This window comes from Sinocyclocheilus grahami, unplaced genomic scaffold, assembly GCF_001515645.1.
Source record: "Sinocyclocheilus grahami isolate Dianchi unplaced genomic scaffold, SAMN03320097.WGS_v1.1 scaffold1106.1, whole genome shotgun sequence".
NCBI lineage: Eukaryota > Metazoa > Chordata > Actinopteri > Cypriniformes > Cyprinidae > Sinocyclocheilus > Sinocyclocheilus grahami.
In genome coordinates this window covers 317666-329819 of record NW_015506285.1, presented here as the reverse complement: position 1 = coordinate 329819, position 12154 = coordinate 317666, and the positions used below count along the sequence as shown (strand labels likewise).

At 39.7% G+C, this 12154-nt stretch overlaps 1 protein-coding gene across 2 annotated transcripts; it reads right to left on the bottom strand.

The window, feature by feature from the left end:
- Nucleotides 1-2142: 2142 nt before the first annotated feature.
- LOC107566860 (T-box transcription factor TBX3-like) lies at nucleotides 2143-10874 on the bottom strand. Of its 2 annotated transcripts, none has more exons than XM_016252420.1 (7): nucleotides 9579-10874; nucleotides 8474-8741; nucleotides 8008-8154; nucleotides 7015-7091; nucleotides 6593-6750; nucleotides 5443-6056; nucleotides 2143-3879 (listed from the first exon to the last, which is right to left on the bottom strand). In XM_016252420.1, exons 1-7 carry the CDS (start codon nucleotides 9968-9970, stop codon nucleotides 3484-3486), a joined length of 2052 nt encoding a protein of 683 aa, XP_016107906.1. In that variant the 5' UTR covers nucleotides 9971-10874; the 3' UTR covers nucleotides 2143-3483. The 2 variants fall into 2 exon arrangements, with proteins under 2 accessions (XP_016107906.1, XP_016107905.1); XM_016252419.1 differs by having other exon boundaries at nucleotides 8468-8741; nucleotides 9579-10873.
- Between the last annotated feature and the right edge of the window lie 1280 nt (nucleotides 10875-12154).

The following is a 12154-nucleotide window of genomic DNA, read 5'->3' as shown; positions in this document are numbered from 1 at the left end:
GTGTGTGTGTGTGTGTGTGTGTGTGAGTGAGGGAGGGAGAGTGAGTGAGTGTGTGAGTGTGAGTGTGAGTGTGAGTGAGTGTGTGTGTGTGTGCTGAACACAGGGAATAACACTCTCTAATAAACTGCATGACAGTGAGGAAGAGTGTTTCATAGTTAGGCAAGAATACACATTTGTTTAAAGATCTAATAGTTACTTTGTAAACTTTAACTATGAAGACATTTATAATGTGGATTTTAAAATAACCTTTTAAATTTTATTTAGAAATGTAACACCATTGTGAGTACGCTATGGAAATCGATGAAGATGGTTAGTTAATAAGAAAAAAAATGTTACATAGTTCACACCAATATATAATGTATACTGAATTTAGTCATGTATTTTTATGTATTATATGTATAGTTTAGAGAGCATAAAACAGGGCTGCATTTTCTCCACTCAGAAACGGAGTATTGTAATATCGCATCGGTCTCTGAGTAAGAAAGTGGTGATTCTCATTAGCTGCAGATCACCAGTAGATGGCGCTCTAATATTGCAGCTCAAGCAGCAGGTCGAACACCAAGATCAAGCCTCGTTACAAAATGTTCTTGATACTTGTTTTCAAGCTGTATAAATCTTTATAACAAATTACCATTTTAACAAATTATGCCTGTAATGCAACGTCTAATATTTTAATTTTAAGTGTTTCACGGCAACAGAACGAATGATTTTGCAATCAAACCATAATCAGTCTATCCGAGTCCAAGCCGGCATTATAGGCTGCTCATTCTTTGTTGAATATTTTGGTGGACATTTTTGAAATTGGGAAACAAATAAGTATCATTTGAGAATTATTTAACAGTCAAGTCCACATTCTTCTGAAAATATAGGATTACAATTTTACTTAATCCATTTATTATATTCTCACTTGGTTTTTATTTTTAACTGTATGTTATTATCCTTTTCCAAATTATGAATTATTTGTATTATTATGTATTTCATTATTAATAAACAAAACAACAAAGATACCCCTTTAGGATATCTAGGAGTAAATTCCGTCATTTTCTCACAGCATTTCTATACAGTATATTTGACTTTATTTCTCCTGCGGAACACAAAAGAAGTAATTCTGAAGAACACAGGTCTCCAAACATCCTCAGACTCCTCTGACTTTCATCGTATGGCCAGAAAAAAACCCTGAGACATGTGTTGTGTTCCGAAGAAAAAAGACTGCCTGGTACGGTCCAACTAAATGTGCATTTCGGGTGAACTATCCCTTTTAGACTTTCTCCAGTTTCCATTTTAATGGCACCAACCTTTTATGAACAATTGGTCTGTTAGCCTATCTAACATTCATGTATTTTAAATATCTTTTACTAGTTTTCATCCTATAGTTTTTACATCAAGCACAGGAAGATGACAGATGTTGACTCTTATTTAGCTTAAAATCCACCACAATTTTGAATTGTTATATTATAGTTTTCTCAGTCTTTCGTGTCGCTCAGTACATCATCAATATTCGCAAACGGACCCAACAGTCTCTTCACATAGACTATTAAATAATAATACGTTAACCTCTTTTTTTAAGTTAACAATGTTTTGTGTGTTTGCATGCATGTGTGAGAGTGACACTTTGCTCTTTGACATGTACTTTGCCCTGTGACCGCTGGGTGGCGACAGCTTTGACTTTGTCAACAGCAGAACTCAGACGTGTAATAAACACGCCTCTGATAACGAAGGCGCCAGGTGAGCAATAGAAGGAGCAATTGTGATAGTTTACGTGGTGTTTACCACTGTTCTTCAGCGCCGATGTCGTTACTTATTAACCGTACTTTACACAAATAAAGACATAGTCTTGATAAACCCTGACTCGAGGCTCCACAGAGTGAGCAGTCAAGTTATTTCACATTCTTCCAGGTTCACATCGGTCCACGTAAACACGCACGCAGAGGCTTATAAAGCTTTCTCACGGCGTGCTCACGTACAGCTCCAGATGTGCTAATACTTTCACTTTCCCTCCTTTTTGCTCGAGAACATCCTCCATGAACGAAAAGTATAGTTACACACGTCTGTCTGAATTAATGTTTTTATTATGAATACAAGACAATCACTTTGTTTTGATTATTACTTTATTTGGCTGTGCGCAATTCGTCTGTATGCGCATTGTAATGGTGTAGTTCGACAATTAATTTTAATGTCTATTTCAGGTGGCTATCATGTTGTAATAATTTTTTTTTTATCAGACCGTAAATTATACAAATTAAGCATAGAGTCCGAACACATTGGGAACACAGTGGAAAATCTTTATTTACTTATACGCTTTTCTGCACTTTTTTTAAAATTATTTTTTGGCAGTCATAGGTCACAAAAGGTTGATTTGAAGACACACTTGGACTAAAGCATTTTTAGTTGCTGTGAAATAAAAGTGTCATTACTTTCAAGCCATTGGTGCGTTGTGTTATCGCCTTTAATTAGTTTGAACCAAAGCACTTAAACACACAACAGTTAATCAAAACGATGGCACATTATTTTTGTCTGCTAGAGAAACTAGCTTTGTGGTGGAATCCAGACGCAGATGAGAACGCAATTAACAAGGAAAATGCTCACATACTAATTTACACATATGTCAACAATAAATTAAGTTAAGCTCCCTCAAACAAACAAATAAACAAACAAACAAAGAACCTCAGTTATATTTACAAGCAATATTCATATGAAATAATTACATATATATATATATATCGTTATTTACATTTGTTTTTATTATAACCATATGATCCCTTTTCATCTCGAAACTATATTTTCTAAGCAATTTTAGTACCGCGTCTGTTAATCTAGACAAGTGATTAATCAGTGGTCTGTGGACTCGATGACTTTGGGAAAATAATAAAAAATGACTAGACTGCCTTCCTCATGTTCACACAAAAATAAATAGAATATATTATTATTATTATATTATATGTATGTATGTATATGTGTGTGTGGGTAAAGATTAAACTCCTTAACATTGCAAAATATTCTTAAAACTGTAGTGTAGATTCCGTTCTTGGTGATTTTGCGCTTTGAACAATACAGACGAACGCATTTAACTAAAAAAAACAAACAGCAGTCTTGATCAAGTCTAATCGTTGACATGCAATATGCCTCCGGTAACTTATTTAATTCATTAATATGTTTTCAAACACATCCGATAAAGAGATATCAAATAAAGCAAGAACCGATTCAGAGTGCATATTAAATTAATTCACCGTCACCCTGACGTATAACAACACAAAGAGGAGCAGCAGCTTTATTCAGTTTCTGACATCCTTGCCAAACTGTTCACTGTTCAATACTTCTCTGGCATTCAAATAGTTGGGGGGTACTTTAAAATTAAAGGTACTGTTTTAATTTAACAAAAGAACAACATTTACGTGTTTATTTGTTTTACCAAAGTGCATATTGAGTCCAAAGGTTTTCTCCGATGCAGGTGCGTAGTGCACAGGGGTTGCTCGTCGGTGATGTCTATGGAGACGCACTGCGCGCTCTGTCCGGTTTGGACTGGAGTCCGCTGACCAGGCGCTGGATGCTCTGCAGCTCGCTGCGGGAACCTGTCTCGGCGCAGGGTTTCGGTGACACTGATACCGAACCAGACGAGCGGCTGGTGACCTCAGAGTCCAGACTCGCCGTCACCCCGTCTCCCTTCAGATCCATGCCACTGCTCGCCACAGCCGTCGTAAGCAAAGTGCTGTCGGGGACGCTCGGTAAAGAGTAAGGGCTGTACCGTAACCGGGGCCGCACCGCGTTTAGAAACGGATGACGATGAACCGATGAAGAAGCGGCGGATGAAGCAGCTGCCGCGGCGGCCATGTACGTGTAGGGATACGGGAAGAGACCTCCAAAGGGAGACATAGCCAGACCCTACAGAGATAGATAGATAGATAGATATTTAACAAAATAAACAACTGGAACATTTGGCGTTGATCATACACGTTGTCCTCTGTAAAGTATGTAAACTGACTTTAGAATGACTTTTTACATGGCGACCAAAAGGGAATAGCCTATATAAAATGCTGTATTTTTCGTCAAAACCAGAGGTCAAAATTAATAATTCATTACATAATTGTCATTAAAAGAAAATCTGAATATGCACCTTTATTTAGTCCTGCTCTTTCGTTCCCTTGCTCCTAATTTATATTTACACCTTTTCCCTTGACACACACTCACAGATAGATAGATAGATAGATAGATAGATAGATAGATAGATATTTAACAAAATAAACAACTGGAACATTTGGCGTTGATCATACACATTGTCCTCTGTAAAGTATGTAAACTGACTTTAGAATGACTTTTTACATGGCGACCAAAAGGGAATAGCCTATATAAAATGCTGTATTTTTCGTCAAAACCAGAGGTCAAAATTAATAATTCATTACATAATTGTCATTAAAAGAAAATCTGAATATGCACCTTTATTTAGTCCTGCTCTTTCGTTCCCTTGCTCCTAATTTATATTTACACCTTTTCCCTTGACACACACTCACACACAGACACACACTCACACACACACACACACACACTCACACACACACACACACACACACACACACGCGCGCGCGCATTGTTTTTATTTCTCAGAAAGATGTCGTGGCCTATGTTAAGTATATATACTGTAAAATATGATAACGTGCAATTGTCACCTGAAAGATAAATTTCTGAATATATGATTTAACCCACAAAAACGCTCTGTTAGTATACATTGTGTATTTAGCTTGATTCACTCATTGCAAACTTGACTTTGACTTGATTAAAACAAATATTCAATAATTTACATGCTATCATTTTTCGTCACTTTTTTTTGCTCTCTCTCTCTCTCTCTCTCTCTCTCTCTATATATATATACTATAGTATTTATACATATAAAGAGTTCAGATGCAAAAGCCTCTAAGTGCCGTTTGAAATTTTCTTCTAAAATGAGCATTTTTCACAGGCACCTATGTGTAGATTCAGTAATTTCACTTTAATGACAGTGAAAAGCAATAGCAATGAATTATTGTCATTGCTATTAAAGCGAAATAACTGAACATAAACATAAATGTCTGTGAAAAATGCTAATTTTAGAAGAAATGTTCAAATTAATTGCTATATATATATATATAAAGCAAATAATTTGAAAAAGAGAAAGTTTTCTCTTTTTTACAAATTAATTGCGACACATATCACTGTTTCCGCACATCCGTCAAGAACAGCTTTATTGCTAATCTCCAGCAACAGTTGTCAGTTGTTCTATATTTGCTGACAATTTATGAACTGCGCAACAAAGACAATTAAACACTGCAAGATATGCCACACCTCATTTTTTCCCCGAGGTCTCAAAAGTAGCCACAAAAGCATACTTGAGATTGTTCATAAACAAGCTGCAGGTTAGGACTAAAGCATCTATGAGATGCGTTCACTGCTAATCGTGATTAACAGGCTCACCTGCGAGGCCAGGACATGTTGCTGGAGGTGGAAGGGCAGCGGTGCTCCCGTCAGGCTTTGCGAGGGTGACGGCATGCCGCTCGTGTCCATCGAACTGACCCCTCCGGAGGAAACAGCTGCCAGTATGGGGCCCATCCCCGCGGCCATATTTGAGAAAGCACCTCCCATGCTGAACTGACCAGGGTGCAAGAGAAACGGATGGGCGCCACCCAAGTGACTGAAAAACTGCTGCCCGGCCAAACCCGGCGGAAATCCGAAATTGTGCAAGTGGCTTTGATTTAAGTGCGCAGCGCCATCTGTTTGCACAGTCAATGGCATGTAATTTTCTTTGCTCGGTGCCCGGCAGTCGTCTGTTTTGGCCTGATCCGGGCTCTTGAGCTCCTCGCCGGACCGAGTGGTGCTCGAGATGAGCGTGATGGGACTCTGCCGCGAGTCCCGTATCTTTTCAGTTCTCCGCTGGACAGAGTCACTTTCCCCAAACAGGCTTCTGCTTAAACTCGCATCGTGATCCTTGGAGTCCTCGGTCGTGGTGGAGATTTTGCTCGAGTCTGGCCCCTCTTTCACGTTTCCATCTTTGTCTTCGTCGTCGCTATCTTCATCACTGTCGCAAAAATCTACGAGAGTGCGAAACACCATTTGGATCTAGTTTATTTTAGACACTTGGATGTGCCTTTTTATAAATACAGACCGCAAGACCCTATATGCATGGCGTTTAAAATCAGTAAAAGCACAGTTAGAGGTAATGCAAAATGCACGTGAAATAAATACTAATTTGGTGCTCCACAAACATAGTAACATACATGCGACATTTTGGGATTTTGCTGCAACAGATTTTAATGTGTGGCATCTTGATTCGTCTTGACATTCTACTTTACGACAAAAACAAATTTGCTGCTCTCCAATTAGCATACAGAAATTGATTACATTTTTACATTACATTTTTAACCCAAAAGTTGGGTTCGTCCAAACTTGACCCAAAGTTGGGTTGAAATAACCCAGCATTTTTTTAGAGTGCAGTCTTTCAACAAAATAATTTGCATTAGTATCCATGGAAATACTTGGGCGATTTCAATCGTATAGGAGAAAGCTTGATTTTGATCCGAAAGTAAATGTTTGTCAAATGCACACGCGGCTTATCTGACTCTCGTACCTTTTAAGGTATTCTGGCCAACAGTTGAGACCGCAGGGGACGAAGCCTGGCGAAAGCATTTGAAGGACGCTTGTTCGCCTGAGGAATCATCCGACGTCCCGTTTTCTTTTTTCTGCTGCTGCTCGAACGAACGCATCGATTGCAGAGCCAGCTGTTTTCTGTATGGAATAAAAGTCGAAGACGGAAAATTGAGAAACAATGTCAGCGTAAACCACCTTCTAATTGCATTAGAGTCAAATAAGACTGTACAACACGTTCTTGAGTATTTAATTCATCTTACTTCTTTACGATTAAAATGAATCCATGTAAAATGCATGACAACCGAACTTGCTGCAATAATAACCAACAGTGTCCTGAACTTGAGAACGTTAAGGAATGCTATTGTAGCTACAGGGTAAAATAAGCAGTTCGTTCAGTCGTACCTTTTCTCGCGTCTCCCATTTCCAGTGTCACGAAATCCTTTTGCAAAAGGATTGTGATCAATTTTCAGTTGTGTTATCTGAAATGTAATAACATGGAAACAATATAACACGAATAAAGATAACATGAATCAATTATTTGCAGCCTATTGAAACATATTCAAAATGCACTACAGCTGTATGACTCACTACGATTACGTTAGGATTTTATAGTTTAAAGGGCTGGCCTATATGCTTGTTCTGCATTACAATACCCACATTACGCCTGCAGTGACTTGTCTCAAACTTTGGTATTTGTAGGAAACACGGGGGCATTTCCAGCTCATAGATATTGAGAACATTTTTATATCTACAACCTCTCAACATAAATTCAGTCTCCCCACCCTGACACCCCATATGCATTTAGTGCATTAACACTATTTTCCTGCAGCAGTTTTCTAATAAATTAACACACACACAATTTTTGAATCTCTTTTCTTTTCTTCAGTCCCTCCCACTATGGCTAGTCCTCCCTTCCTTCTTCTCATTCTTTCACACACACACACACACACACACACACACACACACACACACACACACACACGCACGCACACACACACGCACACACGCATGCACACACACACGCACACACACGCACACACACACACACACACAAAATGTTGGAGATCTTCTGATTTTTTGCCTCATATAAATAAATAAATAATACATGAACGATAACCATGTGTGTGTCGAACAGGAGAAAGTGAAAGAATGATGCGTGTTTGCTTTCTGTATTACTAGGCTTTGCATTATGATGTAGGCCTCACAGTGACACAGCTAATAAGTATAATGTGGAAATGCACTGCATAATAATATGTTCTAGACAAAAGTACTGAAAGCACCAAACATTACTTCTCCTGTAAGGCCACGGTGTATGCTATTAAATGTTTAGCGCAAAGTATTCAGCGCGGCAGGTTAAGAGTTGAGTCAGATTCAACACACAAACTTATAACCAACCTTATCGTTCTGGTAGGCAGTGACAGCAATGAAATCTGTCTCGGGGAACACGTAGGTCCTGAACGTGCTGTATGGGAGTTTCAGTATGTCGTTGGCTCTCACAATGTGAAATCTTGGCTGGTATTTGTGCATGGAGTTTAGTATCGTCTGAAATATATAAAAAATACAGTTGACTTTCAGTAACATTTTAATAAACAGTAAAAAAATCTTACATATTGGGCACACTTTCTGCATGCTTTTTGCTCACTGACAAGTCGAAGCCTGCATTTCCCCCCCGCAACTCGGACAGTATTTGTGTGCTCGTAGTTGAAATTAAATTAAAATTATAGCTCAGTACAGATACAAACTTGCTGGACAGTGCGAAGACATTTTGTAACGAAAATGCAAACACTGAACACACGTATTTAAACAACAACCACTATAATAATAAGAAGAAGAATAAAGTTTATACTTTTCTTACACTTACAAATCCATGCTTGTCGGAGATGTTATTTGTCAGTTTAAGTTTGTGAAAATTGACGACTTTAGACATCCATTGCTCGCCAGTGGCAGGACTGTCGGGGTGGATGTACATCCGTTTTGGCATTTCGGGGTCAGCCTTTCCTGCCACCATCCAGCGAGAGTTGTGAAATTTATACCTGCAGTCATCAGCCGCAACGATATCCATCAACAGAATATATTTGGCCTTTTTGTCCAAGCCCGTGCATCGGACTTTAAACGGAGGGAACATTCGCCTGCAGAGAAGATCAGAGATCAGAGACTGAAGATTGAGTGTTTACTATTGTCCTTTTGCATTATTGACACACTATTTAATACTTTAAAGCTGCTTTGACACAATCTGTATTGTTAAAAGCGCTATATAAATAAACGTGACTTGACTTGCGAGATAACATGCAAACAACAAGATGCATTTTGCTGTCTAGAGAAACATTAAATGCAAAGACCTGAAATTATTTTGTTGTGTGCAGATCAAGGTCTAGGCCCAATCATTAGCCCTAACTTGTGAAACACCCCCAAATCTAAACGCAGCGCAACAATAAAAAATGCTAAACTCTTTAACTTAACGTTACGGCAAAACTAAGTTACAAATCAAAACTTACCGAATGCGACTTGACAATAATTCAAGCCGCGCGTTTCACTGTTCAAAATCAGCTTCGGAGCAATATGAATTGTGCTCTTGTCTATGCTACATCTATTTGTGATATTAAGTGTAATACTTGGTATTACAGATGTTTGCATGCACTTTAATAAAACGATAACATAACTAATTTTATAACGATAAAACAACAACAACAACAACCATGAATTTCGATTAAAACATTTATAGGCCTAGTTAAACTTGGGTTATACGTTGTAAAAAAAAAAAACACATGCTCAGACAAAAACAGAATGAACAATAAAAAGCAATGGGCCTGTCCAGCTATCTTGCCACATGTGCTCCTCTAAAGAAATCCGTGAGTCACTCAGATCAATAAATCAATCAGAACTCAAGATAGCGACTGTAATCTCGGACTGTGTTTCACTTCATTAAATTCGAAGCACAGCTGATTTATTGAATAATTCCAGTTTACCTTCCAGATTTAGTGATGACCATTTCTGTGCTGCGCTTGTGGAAAAGATCCCAGAGTTCCTTGGCTTCGAGGTGAACTTTCGGGTCGTCTTCCACCTCGTCCTCGGGCTCAAGCGTCTTCAGAGGCCGGAGATGCGCGGTGGCGGCGTGGTGTCCCAGCGAGGAGAAGTGAAGGCCGGCCTCTGCTGCGCCCATCAGCTGCTCCATTATTGGTTTGCCCAGCGCCCCAGGCAGAGACAGCGAGCCGTTAGGTGGCAGCGCCAGGGCCGGGAAGAAGGATGGCTGGTGACCCAGCATTGCGCTCATGGCAAATTCCGGACCCCGGTGAGGTAAAAACGGGTGATAAGCCATAATGGATCCTTGAATAACTGGATCTCTCATCGGGAAGCTCATGCAAGTCCAGCCAGCAGATGCGGTGTTCCTTAAATCGATGTGCAATCAGCTTAATATCTGCGCCGGAGAAGTCCTTCACCAAGTCCAGCGTCCCTGCCACGCGTGAGTCTCTTAATAGTTTCTCTAGCTGGATTCCAACAAAGTCTCTAAAAGAGAAAGTGTGAAACGGCTATCTTCGCGGCTTGTCTTTTGGCGGTGCGCTATGAAATCGAGAGAATAAAAATAAAAGAATCGGCCGAGTCACTGTGTGTCAGCTTGCGGATTTCTTTTGGGATCCTGTAAAATAGACATTCCGCTAATAATGAGATCGTCCCGAGTACCGCCAAAGAGATGTGTTGAAATATTTCGATGCCTCGGAATAATTCCGCTGTCTTTACTTGTTGGAGGTATACACCTTCGCACGCTCACACACACACTTTCTCTCCCGCACACACATTTCAGCAGAGCGCGATATGCGGAGCACAGGGTCCAGCACAGAGATATTCCCAGTGCTTCTGAACTCCATAGGCTTCGGTGGTGTGGATGTGTTGCGTGTTTTGAGCAGCAGCCCGCTGTTGATTGGCTCTTTGACGCTTTTGGACCAATTGTGTCGCTCTGTAGGCGTGGTTTTAACAGGTCGGGTGGAGGGGAAAGACTTCAGACTTATAAAAAGGTGTTGGAGAACACTGTTGCTGCCGCTGCCTCGCTCGCTGTTGTGTGAACATGCCAGCATCATTAGGACACGCATCTGTCGGTCTGCGGGACCCAGAGAAGCTGAACTTCCAGGTCTCCTGCGCACAGCGTCACTGTTGGCCTCTTTTCGCGCACAGCAGATCAGATAGCGCTCCAGACGCGCGTTTAACCTGAGAAATTCACAATCATTTTTGGTATTGGTTAAGAGATGCGAATGATGCGTTTGGAAAGCTTGCAGTTCATCAGCATTAACGTTATGTAGGACGTACACTTTGTTCTAGTAAAGTCTTGCGCTGCTAATAACCGTATCTCAGTTGTACAGTTCTGCAGCTTTCATTTATTATTATTATTATTATTTACAAAACATTTTCAAAGCGTGGTTATCAAATTTACAGTGCCGCGCGCACCCTTTTAGCAGTCAGCTAGATTTAATTCAAATGCACAGCAGTTTTAATATAATATCTATGGGGTTATCACTTTATATATTTATGAACCTTTTTCTTTCTGTTTACCCCCACTCACTTTCAAGATTTGCTTGAATGAGACTATAAATATATTTCCCTGATGTGAGTGTCACTATTGTTTAAGACCGCAATAACCTATCAAATAACTAAAGCATGCATAAAAGGAGCCATGTTTTAAATCACTGGCAAATACACTCGATCAGACTCGCCTTATTAGAAATATAAATGCATCTTTAGAGGGAAAATGTATTTAGATAAAAAAAAATCTGCATATTATAAGAACAGGCTGTTGGTTTCACTCAATTATCAGTGGCTTGCTCAATTTTCTCTTTCGACATGCCGCAGACAGGTCGCATGCTGCATCGTTGTGGCGATAAGCGAACGCAGCTCAGTCCTGTTTGTCAGCAGCAGAACACTGGCGCCCCATACACAACACTGGACTCATTCACACGTAAACAACAGAGGGCCGTGGACAGACATCTGAGTTCAACAGTGCCTAAACACTGACTCAATTATCTAGTCAGCAGAGCAGAGAACCAGTTTGTAACATGTACCACCCTTCATCAAGTGGCCAAATACTACTGCCACTGCTCATGTGTTCTCAAAAGGAGGCATATCTGTTCTGCGCAGGTTTAAATCGGGTCTAATAAACAATAGCGCAACAATAATCACGTTGCCTATTTTTTTTGTGGATGCAAAGAGATTGCCTATGAATATTAAACGAAAGGCTGTGAGATAATTCGTTCTTTGGTCGCTATGCGTCCGTGTGCAGTTTTACAAAACGTATTTTAGCTTTGTGCAGTTAATGAAAATAACACTGTGGCATGCAGTCTGATGCCCACTTCTTATTTATAGTAATCAGTATGATTAGGATTTTGAAATACGATTTTCTCTAGATATGTGAACGCGGTTGTGTGTGTGTGACCCATAAGCGTATTTCTCTGTTTTTGCCTGGGGGTTCATTAATTTTTAATATTCATCTCTAACTGATGCACAAGGGAGGGGGGCAGAGTGTTACAGTGGTATTTTTGTTATTTTTAGTGAATAC

Bases quoted from the DNA above. Each gene is read 5' to 3' on its own strand.
- LOC107566860 (XM_016252419.1), bottom strand. From the start codon at position 9,970: ATGAGCTTCCCGATGAGAGATCCAGTTATTCAAGGATCCATTATGGCT. The intron at 8,742-9,578 runs GTAAACTGGAAT...TCTTCTCTGCAG, and splicing joins GTCATCACTAAATCTGGAAG to GCGAATGTTCCCTCCGTTTA. The intron at 8,155-8,467 runs GTAAGAAAAGTA...TATATATTTCAG, and splicing joins ACAAGCATGGATTTGTAAGT to ACGATACTAAACTCCATGCA.